The sequence below is a fragment of the Pan troglodytes genome, chromosome 3 (genome assembly GCF_028858775.2).
Source record: "Pan troglodytes isolate AG18354 chromosome 3, NHGRI_mPanTro3-v2.0_pri, whole genome shotgun sequence".
Taxonomy (NCBI): domain Eukaryota; kingdom Metazoa; phylum Chordata; class Mammalia; order Primates; family Hominidae; genus Pan; species Pan troglodytes.
In genome coordinates this window covers 109,109,121-109,124,497 of record NC_072401.2, presented here as the reverse complement: position 1 = coordinate 109,124,497, position 15,377 = coordinate 109,109,121, and the positions used below count along the sequence as shown (strand labels likewise).

At 37.3% G+C, this 15,377-nt stretch overlaps 1 protein-coding gene across 3 annotated transcripts in view; it reads left to right on the top strand.

The window, feature by feature from the left end:
- PAPSS1 (3'-phosphoadenosine 5'-phosphosulfate synthase 1) overlaps positions 1-15,377 on the top strand; it is a 107,193-nt gene that overhangs the window by 56,993 nt on the left and 34,823 nt on the right. For all 3 annotated transcript variants that reach the window (XM_016951973.2, XM_063809714.1, XM_016951975.4), the window contains exons 6-9: positions 3,816-3,929; positions 6,879-6,990; positions 8,981-9,186; positions 10,257-10,392. In XM_016951973.2, coding sequence (XP_016807462.1) covers positions 3,816-3,929; positions 6,879-6,990; positions 8,981-9,186; positions 10,257-10,392 — 568 coding nt within the window. The remainder of the gene's footprint in view (positions 1-3,815; positions 3,930-6,878; positions 6,991-8,980; positions 9,187-10,256; positions 10,393-15,377) is intronic.

Genomic DNA, 15,377 nt, shown 5'->3' with positions numbered 1-15,377 from the left:
TGTGACAAAATACTTAATACCTTAGTTTTCAATACTTCTCAACTATATGACCTTGAAAGATATAGTCTAATTTCTTGGACTTCAATTCGCTCATCTATGAAATGGGAAATAATTAAAGTGCCTGCCTCAGGATTGTGCAGAGGATTCTATGAGTTGATACATGCAGAGTGCTTAAACAGTTCCTGGCATGTAGCAAGCATACTCTAATTATTGAGTATTCTTTTTATGTTAAGTCCATTGAAAGACAGTATTGCAGGGATTTGGGTCAAGTTGTTGACCTCTCTTAGGCCTCGATTTCGTCTGTAAAGAAGGGATAGCAGTAGTTTCTTCTGCCTTCATTAGTAGGACTGTGTGAAGATTAATGGATTAAAATTCACATGAAGCCCTTAGAACAATGAGTGGTGTTATAGTCAGTTCTCACTAATATTATCCTCCACTCTTCAGGTACTTTAAGTCACTAGTTTGTCAAAACAGCCCTGTAACATGTATGTGTGTATCTTTTTTGTACTTTTTTAAAAACAACTGGGGAGACACGTTGTAAGATGCTCAAGATTGCACTGTTAGAATTGGAACTCAGATCTTAAATATAAAAAGCCTTTGCCCTCTTTTTTTACTTCATATTCTTAGTGATAAGAACATTGGAAATAACTGACCTATAGACTCCTGTCGCTTTTTGTATCTCGTTGGTTTTGAAGATGTTATGCCCCTAAAGCTTTGTGATTATGTAAATATTTAATTTTAAGTGTCTCATGAAAGTGTATCATACTCTTCCTCACAAAAGTCCTAATGAGTGCCTGACTTTTTGTGTAACTTGTTATGTTTAGTGTTTTCTCCCCCTAGTATAGAAGATTTCAATTATTTACTTTGTAGCTGCAAAGAATCTGTATGCCTCAAGGCATCTTTGGAGGCTTTACATAGCGAAGAAGCTAATTGAACATACAGAATGTATGTGTAGTTCACTTAATGCACATCGTATTGTCCTTCCAGGAAAAATTGACTCTGAACTTTTATTTTCTACTTGATGAAGTAATAGGCTTTGTACAGACTGCTAAACTATCATTTGTCCTGTAATGTACCTATGGATGGAGACCAGATCAAAGGGAAGACAGAAAAATGACAGTGATAACCATATCTGGGATACAGGGTGATTTGGTTTTCTCATAAAGAGAATCTCCCAGATTCTCTTTACTGCTGTTTTATAATTTAAAATACATATATTAAAATAATTCTGGAGTTGGAAGATAAGCTATATCTCATGCTAGATTTAAGGAAGAGTCCTTTTTTTTTCTATATGTGGTTTCCCCTCCTGGTATTATGTATAAACTATGTATATTTAATTGTCACTGCTTTGAACTCCTTGGCAAAATTTAAGATATGCCCTCTTTAGTGTGGGTTCATTAGAAATAATCTGCCCCATTAGTGCATCTACAAAGAGAACATAGAAGCAGCTGGTGGAGCTTTGTTCCTTCACCATTATTTTTTAATGCCCTCCTGTATTATTTACCCTCAGTAAACACAATAGATAGCTTTTGGCTATGGGTGCCTGCTGGAAGCTTAATTGCAGAAGATTTGGAAGGTATACAAAATGTCTAATGCTGTGCCGGGTTTGTGCCTCACACACTTTTCTGCTTTCCTCCTATGAACAGTGAGACCCTAGAGGGACAAGGGGCCTCCAGAAAGTGCCGTTCATGTCTACACCCCAGGAGCAGCGCAGCTGGCTGAATTTGCTGTTGTAGCTAGTGGTGTTTATTTCTTGTCTGTCTTTTGATTTTGAATATTACTTTTTCTTTTCCTTGATGTTTATTCTTCTTGTTTATTTATTTATTTTTTTAATTATTAGAAAGGTCAGAGACTTTGAATTTACCAGTAGGAGGAGCCTGATTTTGGCACATATTTAGCCATTGCTGAACTGTCTCTTGTTCCATCTTTGAGGAAACAGGGTGTGTGAGAAAGTAGGAGAAATGTAAGAGGATAGTTCTTAGATTTTCAGAACCCATAGTTGTTGATTGATTGAGTGGTAGCACCTAGGTCTTTCATGAAGTCATCTGGCTTTGATTGACATATCTGCCTTTTTTTTCTACTGAACATGTCATGTAAGACCAAATATAAATTGAAGTTTCTTTCTAGAGGTCATCTATTCCTCAGGAAAAATAGTGGAGAGTGTCCTTAAAAATCCAGTTCTTTCATCTTGAATTACATTTTTTGTTGTTTTGTATTGTTTTAAAAAAAACAGACTTTTTTTTAGAGAAGTTTCAGATTCACAGCAAAATTGGCATCATGTAGTTGGAATCATATAGTCTGTACCCTTTTCAGATTGGCTATTTTCACTTAGCAGTTCTCACTTAAGGTTCTTCCATGTTCTCATGGAGCTCATTTCTTCTTAGAGTTGACTAATATAGCATTGTCTAGATGTTCTACAGTTTGTTTATTCACCTACTAAAGACACATTGTGGCTGTCAACTTTTGGCAATTCTGAATAGAGCTGCTTTAAACACCCTGTGCAGGTTTTTGAGTGGAGGTACGTTTTCAACTCATTTGGGTGAATATGAAGGAGTGAAATTGCTGATAAGAGTATGTTTAGTTTTGTAACAAACTGGCAAAATGTTTTCCAAAGTAGCTGTACCATTTTGCATCCCCACCAGCTATGAATGAGGGTTCCTATTGCTCCACATCTTTGGCAACATTAGATGTTGTCAGTGTTTTGGATTTTGGCTATCCTGATAGGTATGTTGTGCTATCTTGTTTTGATTTGCAATTTCCTAATGACGTATGATGTTGAACATCTTTTCATATGCTTATTTATAATCTATGTGTCTTCTTTGATGAGATGTCTATTCAGGTCTTTTGCCCATTTTAAAAATTGGGTTCATTTTCTTATTGGTGAGTTTTAATTGTTTATTTTGTATATTTTTGGATAACATTTATCTAAAGATATAACTTTTGAGCGTATTTTTCTCCCAGTCTGGCTTATCTTCTCATTCTTTTGAGAATTACTTTATTTTGAATAACAAAGTATTGGACACATGTATGAAAAGCCCTCCATCAGTGCCAATTTTGCATGGTTGTAGAGGTTACCTGACAGATTTGGCTTAAAACAAATTAAAGTGATTAAACACATTTAGTAATTATTCTCAGGAATATGTCAAGTGTTGTGAACAAGCCTTGTAAAGAGCTCCTAATGAGCAGTATGTAAATGGTTATGTTGTTATCACAAATATGTACTTGTAGTATAAATGGGGAAAAACACCATCCCAGTGTTTTATAAATGAGTATATGGAGCTTGGATAAAAATTCCAGGCTGCATTTCGTGTGGGATCAAAAAGTTCTGATTTTCAAACCACAGTGGTGGAAGTAAAGCTGACATTCTAGAATACCGTGTTGCTTGGGTAAAAGGTGGCTTTCCTGACAGTGGTGATAAAGGTATATATAAAAGCTGGAATAAAATGGTTTCGTGATATGGTAAAGATAATAAGGATGATGGTTCAGGTGGTTTTTGTTTGCTTGTTTCCAAATTCTTTTTGTTGTTACCTCTTATTTGAGGCCACCTCTCATTTGTAGTTGCCTGACTTTGACATATGTAGTATATTTTAGGAATTTATTCTTTCCCACTAGATAATGGGACATTGGGCTTAATTACTTCTTGTATGTGGGATACTATCTGCTTGAGAGTATTGGTTGAGGGGAACATAGCACTCACAGCCTTCTTTATGCTACTTTTTGGTTTTATTTTGAGAGATTTTCTTCATTAACATACCCTTTGGTGAACTCTAAATTCTTGAATCAAACATTTAAATTGTACTTCTGTTGTTATATAGGATATTGTACCTGTGGATGCATCTTATGAAGTAAAAGAACTATATGTGCCAGAAAATAAACTTCATTTGGCGAAAACAGATGCGGAAACATTACCAGCACTGAAAATTAATAAAGTAAGTTCTTTGTTACTTTTCACACTAAGTGATACAGCCTTATATACAGTAGTTTGTTAAATTTGTGACTTATAGCAGTATTTGAGGCCAGGGGTGGTATTAGCTGGGGGGCAAAGATGTTGTGGTATATGTCACAATTCTAAGGATGGGGAATGTGTTTAATTTGTGCAACCATGTTCCCAAGTTACCATGGCTTTGATTTGCTTTGAGTAATAATACTTATTTATTTTGAACTATCAAAGAACAAATATTACATGAGATCCTTAGGCTTATCAGAAATAATGGGTTCTAAAAGGTCAAGGAATACTAATCCATAGTAATTAAGTAAACATTCTCCCCTTCAGACATGTTTTCTAATCCCTTGCCAAAACTTGACTCTCTCTGTCTTATATTGTTAAGAATAATTTTATTGTGTATCTTAGCTCTGATGATATCATTAGCTGTCTTTCCCAATACAACTGCTTAGTTAAGCATGATGAGAATGGAAACTATAATTTATCATTTTCAAGTCTTAGAGAATTTTAAGTTGTATCATTTATGTATACTTTAAAAAAAGGGAGATTAAAAATAAGTATTTGGACTAGAAGTTAGATTCCCCATCCTTTCTTTTAATATAGTAAAAATCCAAAATACCCAAGGAAGTGCCGTATCTGAAAGTAAAGAGAAAGGAAAACAAAGCAAAACTTCTAGGCTTAGAGAAAGACTCTTTAAGTTGTTACCAAATCCCTGATGGGAGTAAATTATATTGGTACACTTTGTGTGTGTGATTGGGTCTCTGACCAGAAACCAAGACATGCCAGGGAGTGACAAGAAGGGAGAACTACAGAGCAGAGCAGCTCAGGAAGTGAACTGTTGCAAAAGAACAACAGAATTTGTTGCTTACAGACTGCATGGAGTGAATACACGCAGACAAAGGCAGAGAGAAGAAGAATGAGAATGAATGACTATGAATTTACATGTCAGATTCTAGAATCCAGAAAGACAGTAGCTTTTTCTAAATGGAATGTATTTTCAATTCATTGGTTCTCAAATTTCTTCAATTGGCAGAGCATCTGGAAGGCACACTGCTATTCTTTGCACCTCCTCACATGCCTATTTCTAAGTATGGTAGCATTGGGGTTAGGCCTTCAGTATAGGAATTTTTAGAGGACACAGACATTCAATCCCTAACAGATACCATCTAGAATTGAATTCCAGTAGAGACAAGTAGTAGCCACCATCAAAGGTTTTGGAAAAAAAAAAATTTCTTCATGAATACAATTTTTTTTCCTGTGAATTGATTTTGCAGTGGAACACATTGGCAAACATACTCTGGGAATAAATAGTAGGCTGCATTTTACTGTACTCCACTCAGCCAGGTGCTTTATCTTTCTCATTGGAGAGCCACTGCTGTATGCTCTGTTAAAAAATGAGCATATCCAGCTTACATTAACGATAAGTACATTGTTCATCGGTCCTTTGACGTTCTAATGGGATATGCTACAAATCTCAAAGTTCAAGAAATAATAGTCTCTGTAAAATGAAGAGTACTCTGTCATGGGTAAGAGACTTTTCTTGGAAAATATTTTATTTAAAGTTTCTTTCTTTCTTTTTTTTTTTTTTAAATGGAGTCTCGCTGTGTTGCCCAGGCTGGAGTGCAGTGGCTTCCCTTTTTTTTTTTTTTTCCCTAACAAGACCACAGAACAGAAGGTACTTAATTCTATACACCTTTTTTTTTTTAGAATACAGTACTTTATGGTCACTTTTTTGTGAGTCACTTGATGGACCAAGGCTCTTCTTATTTATTGTGTATCAAGTGACCTCAGCCAGTATTTTCCTTTTGAAGTTTAAATGGTCTTAGCTGGCCAGTGGGGTGATTCCTGTGTCTTTCCAGCAAGATTTTGTTAATCTTGGGAAGATTCCTTGCTTCCTGGCTCAGCAAGATGTTCCAGGCTCACCTTATACCTTCTAGCCCTATGATTGGATTCAGCCTTTTCTCCAGCCAGCCCTAGTTCCTTTTTGGAGACCATAAGCTGTGTGCTTGGGTGCACTGTAAAGGTACCAAACTGTCAAATAAAATGCAGCTTTATAGATAAAGGTGAAGTCTTCTCTATGAAATGATTATGCCATCATTTTACATTTCCCTGATGATTTATGAGAATAACCATTTTTTCAATACATTTGTTGGTCATTTGAGTTTCCTTGTCTCCCAATGACTTCTTTTTTTTTTTTTTGAGACATGGTCTCACTCTACTGCCCAGGCTGCCAGGCTGGAGTGTAGTGGCGTGATCTCAGTTCACTGCAACCTCTGCCTCCTGGGCTTAAGTGATTCCTGGCCCGAGCAATCCTCATGCCTCAGCCTCCTGTAGCTGGGACTACAGGAATGTGCCACCACACCTGGCAAATTTTTTGTATTTTTAGTAGAGACTGGGTTTCACCATGTTGGCCAGGCTGGTCTTGAGCTCCTGAGGTCAGGTGATCTGCCTGCTTTCTTTGGCCTCCAAAGTGCTGGAATTTCAGGTGTGAGCCACCTCCTCTGGCCGTAAAGTTTCTCTTGGTTAAGGAGAGTGGTTATCAAAGTGTTAGATCATCACTGTTATCATTTTCTGGGAACATTTTAGAAATACAGATTCATGGGCCCCACAGCAAACTGACTGAATTAGAAACTCTGCAGATGAAGCAGTCTCATTTTAGCAAGCTTTCCAGGGATTTGAGGTAAAGTTTGAGAACCACTAGTTTAGGAGAGGCTGTCTTTATTAGAAATACTTGGAGGCCTAATGTTATTTAAATTTAATAGGAGAAGGAAATATTTTCCTAGTGCCCTTATTCTTTGTTAGTTTGGTATAATCTGTACTCATCCTTACACTGTTTGTTTCCATTGCTTTCAAAATTAAATTCCTAAAGGTCATCACTGCTTTTGCTCATATATACATGCAATAGAAAATTTTGCTTTACTTTCAAATTTACTAGGTGGATATGCAGTGGGTGCAGGTTTTGGCAGAAGGTTGGGCAACCCCATTGAATGGCTTTATGAGAGAGAGGGAGTACTTGCAGTGCCTTCATTTTGATTGTCTTCTGGATGGTAAGACATTTTACATTCAAAATTATATTGTATGTGGAAGAGAAATTACATAGTTGCAGAGATTTGTCACTGTTTACAAAAAGTAGTAGGGTAACATCTTAATAGAGGTAGCATTATAAGACTAAGTTATATCAGTACCGAACACTTTATTTAAGTGAATCATGAGATCTCATTTTCGTTTTTCCGTGTCCTGACTCTTATTTATTGCAGAGAGAGAGGGAAAATCTGGGAATCAGGGCTGAGGATGGATTGTAAAACACATACAGTTATTCTATGCTGTTTTTGCCTGATCACTGTGGAAAGCTGCTTCCCACCCAGGGCATGTACATGCTGCGTTTTGCAGTACTGAAGCCCATGCTTGAGCTTTCTAATGAGGAATTGTGGAGTCTTAGTTAAGGAATTCTGAAATATGTGGCTAAAAATGTCCTTCCTATTCTTTTAAAACATTAACAAAAAATTGTCAGAGAAATTGTTGTTGGACAGGCGCAGTGGCTCACGCCTGTAATCTCAGCACTTTGGGAGGCTGAGGGAAGTGGATCACCTGAGGTCAGGAGTTCAAGACCAACTTGGCCAACATGGTGAAACCTCATCTCTACTAAAAATACAAAACTTAGCTAGGTGTGGTGGTGTGTGCCTCTAATCCCAGCTACTCGGGAGGCTGAGGCAGGAGAATCGCTTGAACCTAGGAAGTGGAGGGTGTGGTGAGCCAAGATCATGGCACCACTATACTCTAGCCTGGGCGAAAGGATGAGACTCTGTCTCAAAAAAATAAATAAATAAAAAAAAAATGATGTCCAACATATTATCATTATAATGCAGCAGGCTTTAATTTTGTGTTGTATATTGTTGGTAAGATTAATTTACTACCTTATGAAAATATTTTTAAATGTCACAGAACCCTACTATAATTGCTACCAAGTTTTTGTTTTGTGACTTCTTTTAACTGGGTGGTGAAATAGATATTAGAAAACATAATTCCTAATCATTCTTCTCAAGAAACTTTATCACAAGAACATAAGGATTAAATAATGCATTTTGATTTTCTTCCTTGGAACTAATTGCAAAGTCTTGTGGACTACCTCCTTTATGATGATTTAGTCTTGGGCTTGGTGCAAATCTACCTATTCATTTTCCATGTTACACTTTACCTAGTGGTAGTAATTTAAAAAGCAGCCAAGCAGTTATCATTACTCTCGTTGACATCTTTTGTTCAAAGAAGATATGCCATGATGTCCAAAAAATATGATTTCTTTAGTATATAAATAGTCCAAATATGAATGTGAGAGCACACTATTTTTCTAACCCATAGATGATGAGTAGAAAAAAGATTTTTATAGCTTGCAAGGTTGCATGCTGAGACTGTGCCTTTAGTATCACTGACAACACATTTTGGTTTAAATACAGTCATTACTGTCTTTATTTCTTGGTTAGTGATAGCTGGTATCAGTTTGAATTTGACTGTATTTAAAAAAACTTTTTGGATAGCTCTGTCTTCCTATCTCAAGGATACTCAAGTATACTTAATCAACTTGCCACATAAATTGTAGTTATTATGTCATCCTGTTATCAACAAGGATTTAAGTTTTTCCTGAAAAGGCCCAGAAACGTAGTTCTTTGTCTCTTTCATATATTGGAAGTGCACAATATGTATTTGGTGATGTTAGGCTTAACCAGCTGATTCTTTCTTGTTAAACAGTTTATTTTACTTATGTAATTCTATACCAAAATGTTGTACCCAAAAACAGTTTGATTCTTTTAATTTTTCCTTTTTTTTTTTTTTTTTTTTAAACTTGGGAGATCGTTGCTCATTCTCCCTGACCTTGTAGCTTGTTCTGTCTTTCGTTTTTCTGTGCCAGGTACCAGTTGAATACTGTCACTGGATCTACATCCTTTTATTATTTGAAGTGTCCCCTGAAGTGAAAGGTGGTTGTTAAGTAAAGCGTGTTGAGTAATTCAAGCTGTGTGCTTCATGTTCTTTTGTGCTCTGCAGGAGGTGTCATTAACTTGTCAGTACCTATAGTTCTGACTGCGACTCATGAAGATAAAGAGAGGCTGGATGGCTGTACAGCATTTGCTCTGATGTATGAGGGCCGCCGTGTGGCCATTCTTCGCAATCCAGAGTTTTTTGAGCACAGGAAAGAGGAGCGCTGTGCCAGACAGTGGGGAACGACATGCAAGAACCACCCCTATATTAAGGTGCTGAAAAAACCTCGCTGCATTTTATCTTGATTTGCCAATGATGTTTGTGCTGAAATGTGGGCATTTTCTGTGTATTGACTTTTCATTGGAATTGTTAATATTTTGCATAATAGAGATTGGACCTTAGATTAGTGTGATGAGTGTTTATGCTCTTGTCATTTTGGTCCAGATAAATATTTATTCAACAAACATATTTTAAATCTCTATTGTATACATGGCACTGAGCTAGGTGCTGATGCTAGGAATGCAGGGCCGGGGACACCACCGGCACAGTGTTTCAGCTCTTGGAGTATACAATCTCGTCGTGTGCTTAGGCATGTACTTATAATGAGCGTGTGAGGTAGAGGCTAAGGGAGCCCTCACCAGGGTGGTTTGATGTGAAAGCAGTGAAATATAATTTCTCTTCAAAGTACCTCATTTATTATATATATATGTTGTGTGTGGAATGTTATTGAAGTCAAATTTCTGTCAGTTGTTAGGTGTGTTAAGGTAGTCTGAGAAAGAAGCTGGGCACGTTGTTGGCACATAAGCCAAAGCCTCATGGGGAAAAGGAGGGCTGGAGCTGCCTTGTGAAGATGAACAGGTCCTGGAGGGTAATAGCTCCTCCTTTCAGATGCAGGGAAAGAAAGTAGTAAAATTGTAAGAAATTTGAGGTGGTGTGGAGATTGGAAGGCATGAATTTGTATCGAACTCGATGATCATTAATTCTTCAAAAGGTTAGGATTGGAGAACACAGAGTGTGGGGTGACCCAGGGCTACAAATTGTTCTGTTAATAAATGTATGATAATAATGAAAAGAATGTTTTTGTTACTTGAAAAGGTATAATTATTCACATTGCTTTTGTTTGCCTTTCATATGTAAAGATAGTTATTTCACAAGTTTTCTGGGAAATCACAAAATCGATTCTAATTTTATAGCATCTCTAATGTCAATTTAGTTGATAAGTCAGATTTACCTCATTTAAGATGAGAGTAGCTTACAACGACTGTATTTAGCTTATATGAGAGAGATGTTTTTACTTATTTTGATCTCGGTTTCCATTAAAAAAATTTGTTTTTCCTATTAGATGGTGATGGAACAAGGAGATTGGCTGATTGGAGGAGATCTTCAAGTCTTGGATCGAGTTTATTGGAATGATGGTCTTGATCAGTATCGTCTTACTCCTACTGAGCTAAAGCAGAAATTTAAAGATATGAATGCTGGTAAGACATGGATTTAATTACCTAATATAGGCCGGCTTGGAGAGAAAGTTCTAGACGATTTTTTCCAGTGCTTACTAAAATGTAAAACGATGAGTACAGGTAAATATAGCAGTGGAATATGTAAAGAAAGGTAGTCAATCAAAACTAGCCTGCATAGTTTCATTATATTGGTATAATTTGATTTGACATTATTTTGAATACTCTGGAAGCTAGATGCTAATGCAGAATTTACCTTTTATTTATTATAAAACTCGCATGTTAAAGCTGAATGGAACTATAGAATATTATTTGAATAATTCACTCATATAAATATGCTTTATATGTCAGAGTGTTTTACATGAGAGATATATATTCATATATATATTCATGTATATATTCATATATATTCATATATATTCATATATGTATTCATATATATATTCATATATATATGAATGTCATGTATCTCAGAATGTTTTACTTGACATTCATATATTGGAAGTGCACAGTATGTATTTGGTGATGTGTCACAGCAAATAATGATACATGACCATTGTATCATACCATTGTACCAATGATACACGACCATGATTTAAACAATAGAGAAAGTTGTTTAAAGCAAAAATTAAAAGAAACAACGCTGCGCATAGAAATACTTCTCAAAACAATTCATCAAACTGTCTTTGGGTACAAATTTTTGGTATAGAATTACAGAAGTAAAAGAAACTTAACAAGGAAGAATCAGCTGGTTAAGCCTAACACCACCAAATATATACTGTGTACTTCCAATATATGAATGTCATGTATCGCAGCAAATAATGAAACAACGGAACTTTTATCATGTTCACTTCATTTAAAAAATGTTTGTGGATCTTTATATGCCAGTATGCCATGTGCTGAGGATCCATAAATAAATACTCTAGGAGCTTATGGTGTAGAAGAGAGAGACATTAAACAATAACAGAAAAAGTTATTTAAGAGCAGAATAGAGAAGCTACAGATGCTGTTCTTTATAATACTGCTTTCTATATTATAAAGCAATCCAGGACAGGATTTTTATATCATATTTCCTGCTATTAGGTCTTTGACACAGAGGTGGGTAAATGATGTGCTTACCTTGGCGCACCCATACTCTTTCTATACCTGCAAATTCAAGGTTCTGTATCAGGGAAGAGCATTCACTGTAGATTTGGGGAGGCTTTTTTGAGCCTTAAAATTGGAAGCATCCTGCAGTTGTGCTCCTAATTAATTCCCACCCACTGCAGAGATGGTTTGGCCCTAAGCACTGGTGCTGCTCTCTTTCATATTTTCTGTGTAGAAATCAGATGGATGTGGTTGTTAAAGGGCAGGTGAATGTGTTTGCCTTTTTGGGGTATATAGCTGGCCACCAAACCATGTTTGTGAACCAGAGGCCCTCGTTCCAAGCAACTACAGAACAACTGGGAAAGAGCAGGCATTTCATTTGTGTTTGTCTTAGTGTCGGTGAACTCCAGAATGCTCCTGGTAGGCATTCAGAGTTCTGTGTTCAGACTCTGCCTCACCACCTAGCAGTTATGTGTTTGTGGGGAAATTACTTTTCTCTCTAAGGCTCATGGACAGTTGATGAGGATATTGATGGTACCTAAAGCATAACATTTTACTTTAAAAAGTGAAATAAGATGTGTAAGGCACTTTAAACTGTACTGGTATGTAGTAAGAGATTAAGTTGTTGATACGGTTTGGCTGTGTCCTCCCAAATCTCATCTTGAATTGTAGTTCTTATAATCCCCACCTGTCATGGGAAGGACCCAGTGGGAGGTAATTGAATCGTGGGGATGGCTTCCCCCATGCTATTCTCGTGACAGTAAGTTCTCACAAGGTATGATGGTTTTATAAGGGGCTTCCTCTTTTGCTTGGTTCTCATTCTCTCTCCTGCCACCATGTGAAGAAGGATGTGTTCGCTTCCCCTTCCACCATGATTGTAAGTTTCCTGAGACCTCCCCAGCTGTGTGGAACTGTGAGTCAATTAAACCTCTTTTCTTTATAAATTACCTGGTCTCGGGCATTTCTTCATAGCAACATGGTAATACAGGTGCCTTAATTTTTGTTGTGTGAACTGTAGCTAGACTTTATTCATGTGAAGGTTAGAGCAAGAATTATCTGTTTATACCTAAGTTCTGCTGTAGACTGCTGTAGACTGTGTTATGAACTTAATAAAATGGGTTAAGAACTGGAGGCCTCAGATGGGCCACCCACTCTTCAGTGCTCCATAGTTCCTACCTAGTCTGCTTAACTCATTCACATTTCTTTCTTGGCTTCTTTAGGGTTTTTGAGTGTGGGATCCCTTTTCCCCTTTTATACTTTACTCCTGATTTTGAAGCAAATATTTGGCTTAAATTACTGATACAGAAACTTCTTTTGAGTGCTATACTTGGTACTGCCTGTATAACAGCTCATTTCTCTTCTTTTTTGCTAACATGTTTTAGGCCCAGTATACAGGAATGAATAATGATTGATACAAGTTAATAATGATGCCCCACTCTTTTTTGTCAGTGTGTGATTTAAGGGTCAGTGCATTAAGTCGTTTCTGGCCATTGAGATCTAAGGAAGAGGGTTTTCAGGAAAGATTTTCTTTCTGACAGTTTGGCTTATGCCAGACAAATTCTGTTTTTTTCACCCTTCTCTTCCTGTTTTGGACGTTTGGAGTTCCTGCAACCATTTTGTATTCATGAAAATTCCAAATATGCTAACTTTTGTCCTTATACTGTGAGTTTCTCATCCAACAATGGAGTCATTTATCTCCAGATTTCTTATTTAAAGAGATAACATATATTCAAATTATTTAAGATACTTTTAGTTGGGTTTTCTGTGATTTGCAACCAGAAGCATCTAGTAGTTTATTATATGTATACTTCCCTTTTCTGCTGGTGAACAGAAACATGTTTAATGGAGGACTTGCTGTGACCGTGTTATTTAAATTTTTGCCAAAATTTGAATTCATATCTGGAACTGATGTTAGTAAATTAATTGTTGGCACTGTTGAAAGGGTCTTATCAAGGAATTATTCATAATTAGGGACTTTCATATTACATCTGTTTTGCACTCTTCTTTGTGAGCCAAACATTTTAAGTCATTTAGAGAATGTGTTGCATAATGAATGATTGCAACTTTGTTTAAAGTAGCTGAGAGCCAGTTATTAGCCTTACATCAAACAACAAAAATTGGAGGGTTATTTTATTTTTTCCATTTTTATACTGAGGCAAATAAGCAACAGACCGAGGAGTTTACTTTGTAGTTCTTGTTCACTCTTTTAGGAAGCCAATAACAAGTCAGTTCTGATGTGTTCAGGGGAGAGAAAGCAGGGAATTTATTTATTTATTTTTTAATCTAGGATTTCTTTTCTTACCTCTTCCTCCTTCTCCTCCCCTCATCTTAGAAGTACTTTGATTACCCCATGTGAGCTATTGTCCTGTGCACAGCACTATCAGTTTAGCTGTTCTTAGACCATTCTGTAGCTGGGAAGGATTGAGAAATCTTTAATACACACATCGGTGATTGCAAGGTGATACATTTCCAGATGGCAAGTTCTTTGAATTACCGATGATTGACCAATATCCTGGAAGGGAAGAATGCATTTCACTTAAGCCAAGTAAGAGCGTGTTAGTGTTTATTAAACATAGAATATTGGTGTCCTGCTGATTGCAAAGGGAAGAGTTGACATAATTTCTTTCAGACTAGTGTGTGGTAGTACAGTGTTAATAAATCTGAGAAACCTTTATAGCGTTGCTGAATTACAAACTACATTTTAAGTGTGTAAATGGAGACATCAGAAGAATGTTTTAAGTAAAGTTGAGGATGGTACATGAGAAAGCTGAGGCAGAAGCAGATCTATGTTTGGCTCTGAAGTGGATAGTGGATCTCGATGATAAGTGACAGCAAGCCAGAGAGCTGAGATTGGGTGAGGGGAACCTGTGTCAGTCAGCTCCCAGCAGGAAGCAGAAGGCACACTCAGATGAGGCTTTGAGCATAATTCAGTGAAGCGAGTATTTAAAGAAAGGTGGTCAGAGTTAAGGGAACCTACAAGGAATTGCTGAGGTGTCCAGGGACTAGTGGCATTGGGTAGTGTTAGCCAGTCCCAAAGGGGTGAGAGCAGGAAGCAGTGTTTCTGAAGCCAGGTGGGAGCTGCAGCTGTGGGAGGGCCACTGGGCAGCAGCTGGTTGCAGGGTCACTGGCACAGCCAGAATCATGCGCTGAGGCAGATGATAGTGGGGAGAAGAGCTCCCCGAAAACTTTTCTCCGTCCATCCTCTGGTTGCCTGCTAATGCCACCACCCTCAAGGCAGGAGGACAACAGCCCCTTCTAGGGGAAGCCCTGAGGGACACCTGTGCTCCCTGCCCCAGGACATCAGAGAATAGATGGGGAGGGGAATGGCAAATAAGCGGCACAGAACCCAGTTGGCACAAAGCTTTGTAGTCAACATCTTACTTTAATTTGGAAGTGTTTTTAGTCATGAGAATAGAAAGTAGTTCATTGCTGCCATACTTTAGAATATGAATTAACCAGTTTGTGAAAAATTCTAATATCTTTATATTTGTTCAAGGGGCCCATCTCTTATTCCTTTATTTCCACCCGCTCCCCTCCCCCCGCCCCGTCTTAAGCGGTTTGAGTAAAAGAAAGACTGTTAGTTTATGATAATCCTGAGGGAGGAGGGGAGATCAAACTGCTTTGTTATTCCAGGTCCCTTCACAAAAACCCACAAAAACAAACATTAAGCACACACACAACTCTAGTAACCCTAGAACCATTGTCTTGTTTAGCTGCTATATTGATTTAGGAAAATCAGAAATGTCTGTTCTTGGAGCTTTACGGTAGAGAGGCAGATAGAAACCTTGGGTGGGAGGGAAGAAAGGAATTACTAATTACTGCTCTATGTAGCGCAGTCTTACAGTGAAGTTAAGAGGAAAGAAGCAAGAAGATGTTGTAATTCTGTGTTCAGTGGTTGGGGTGGATACTGGGGCTCTGGCTGT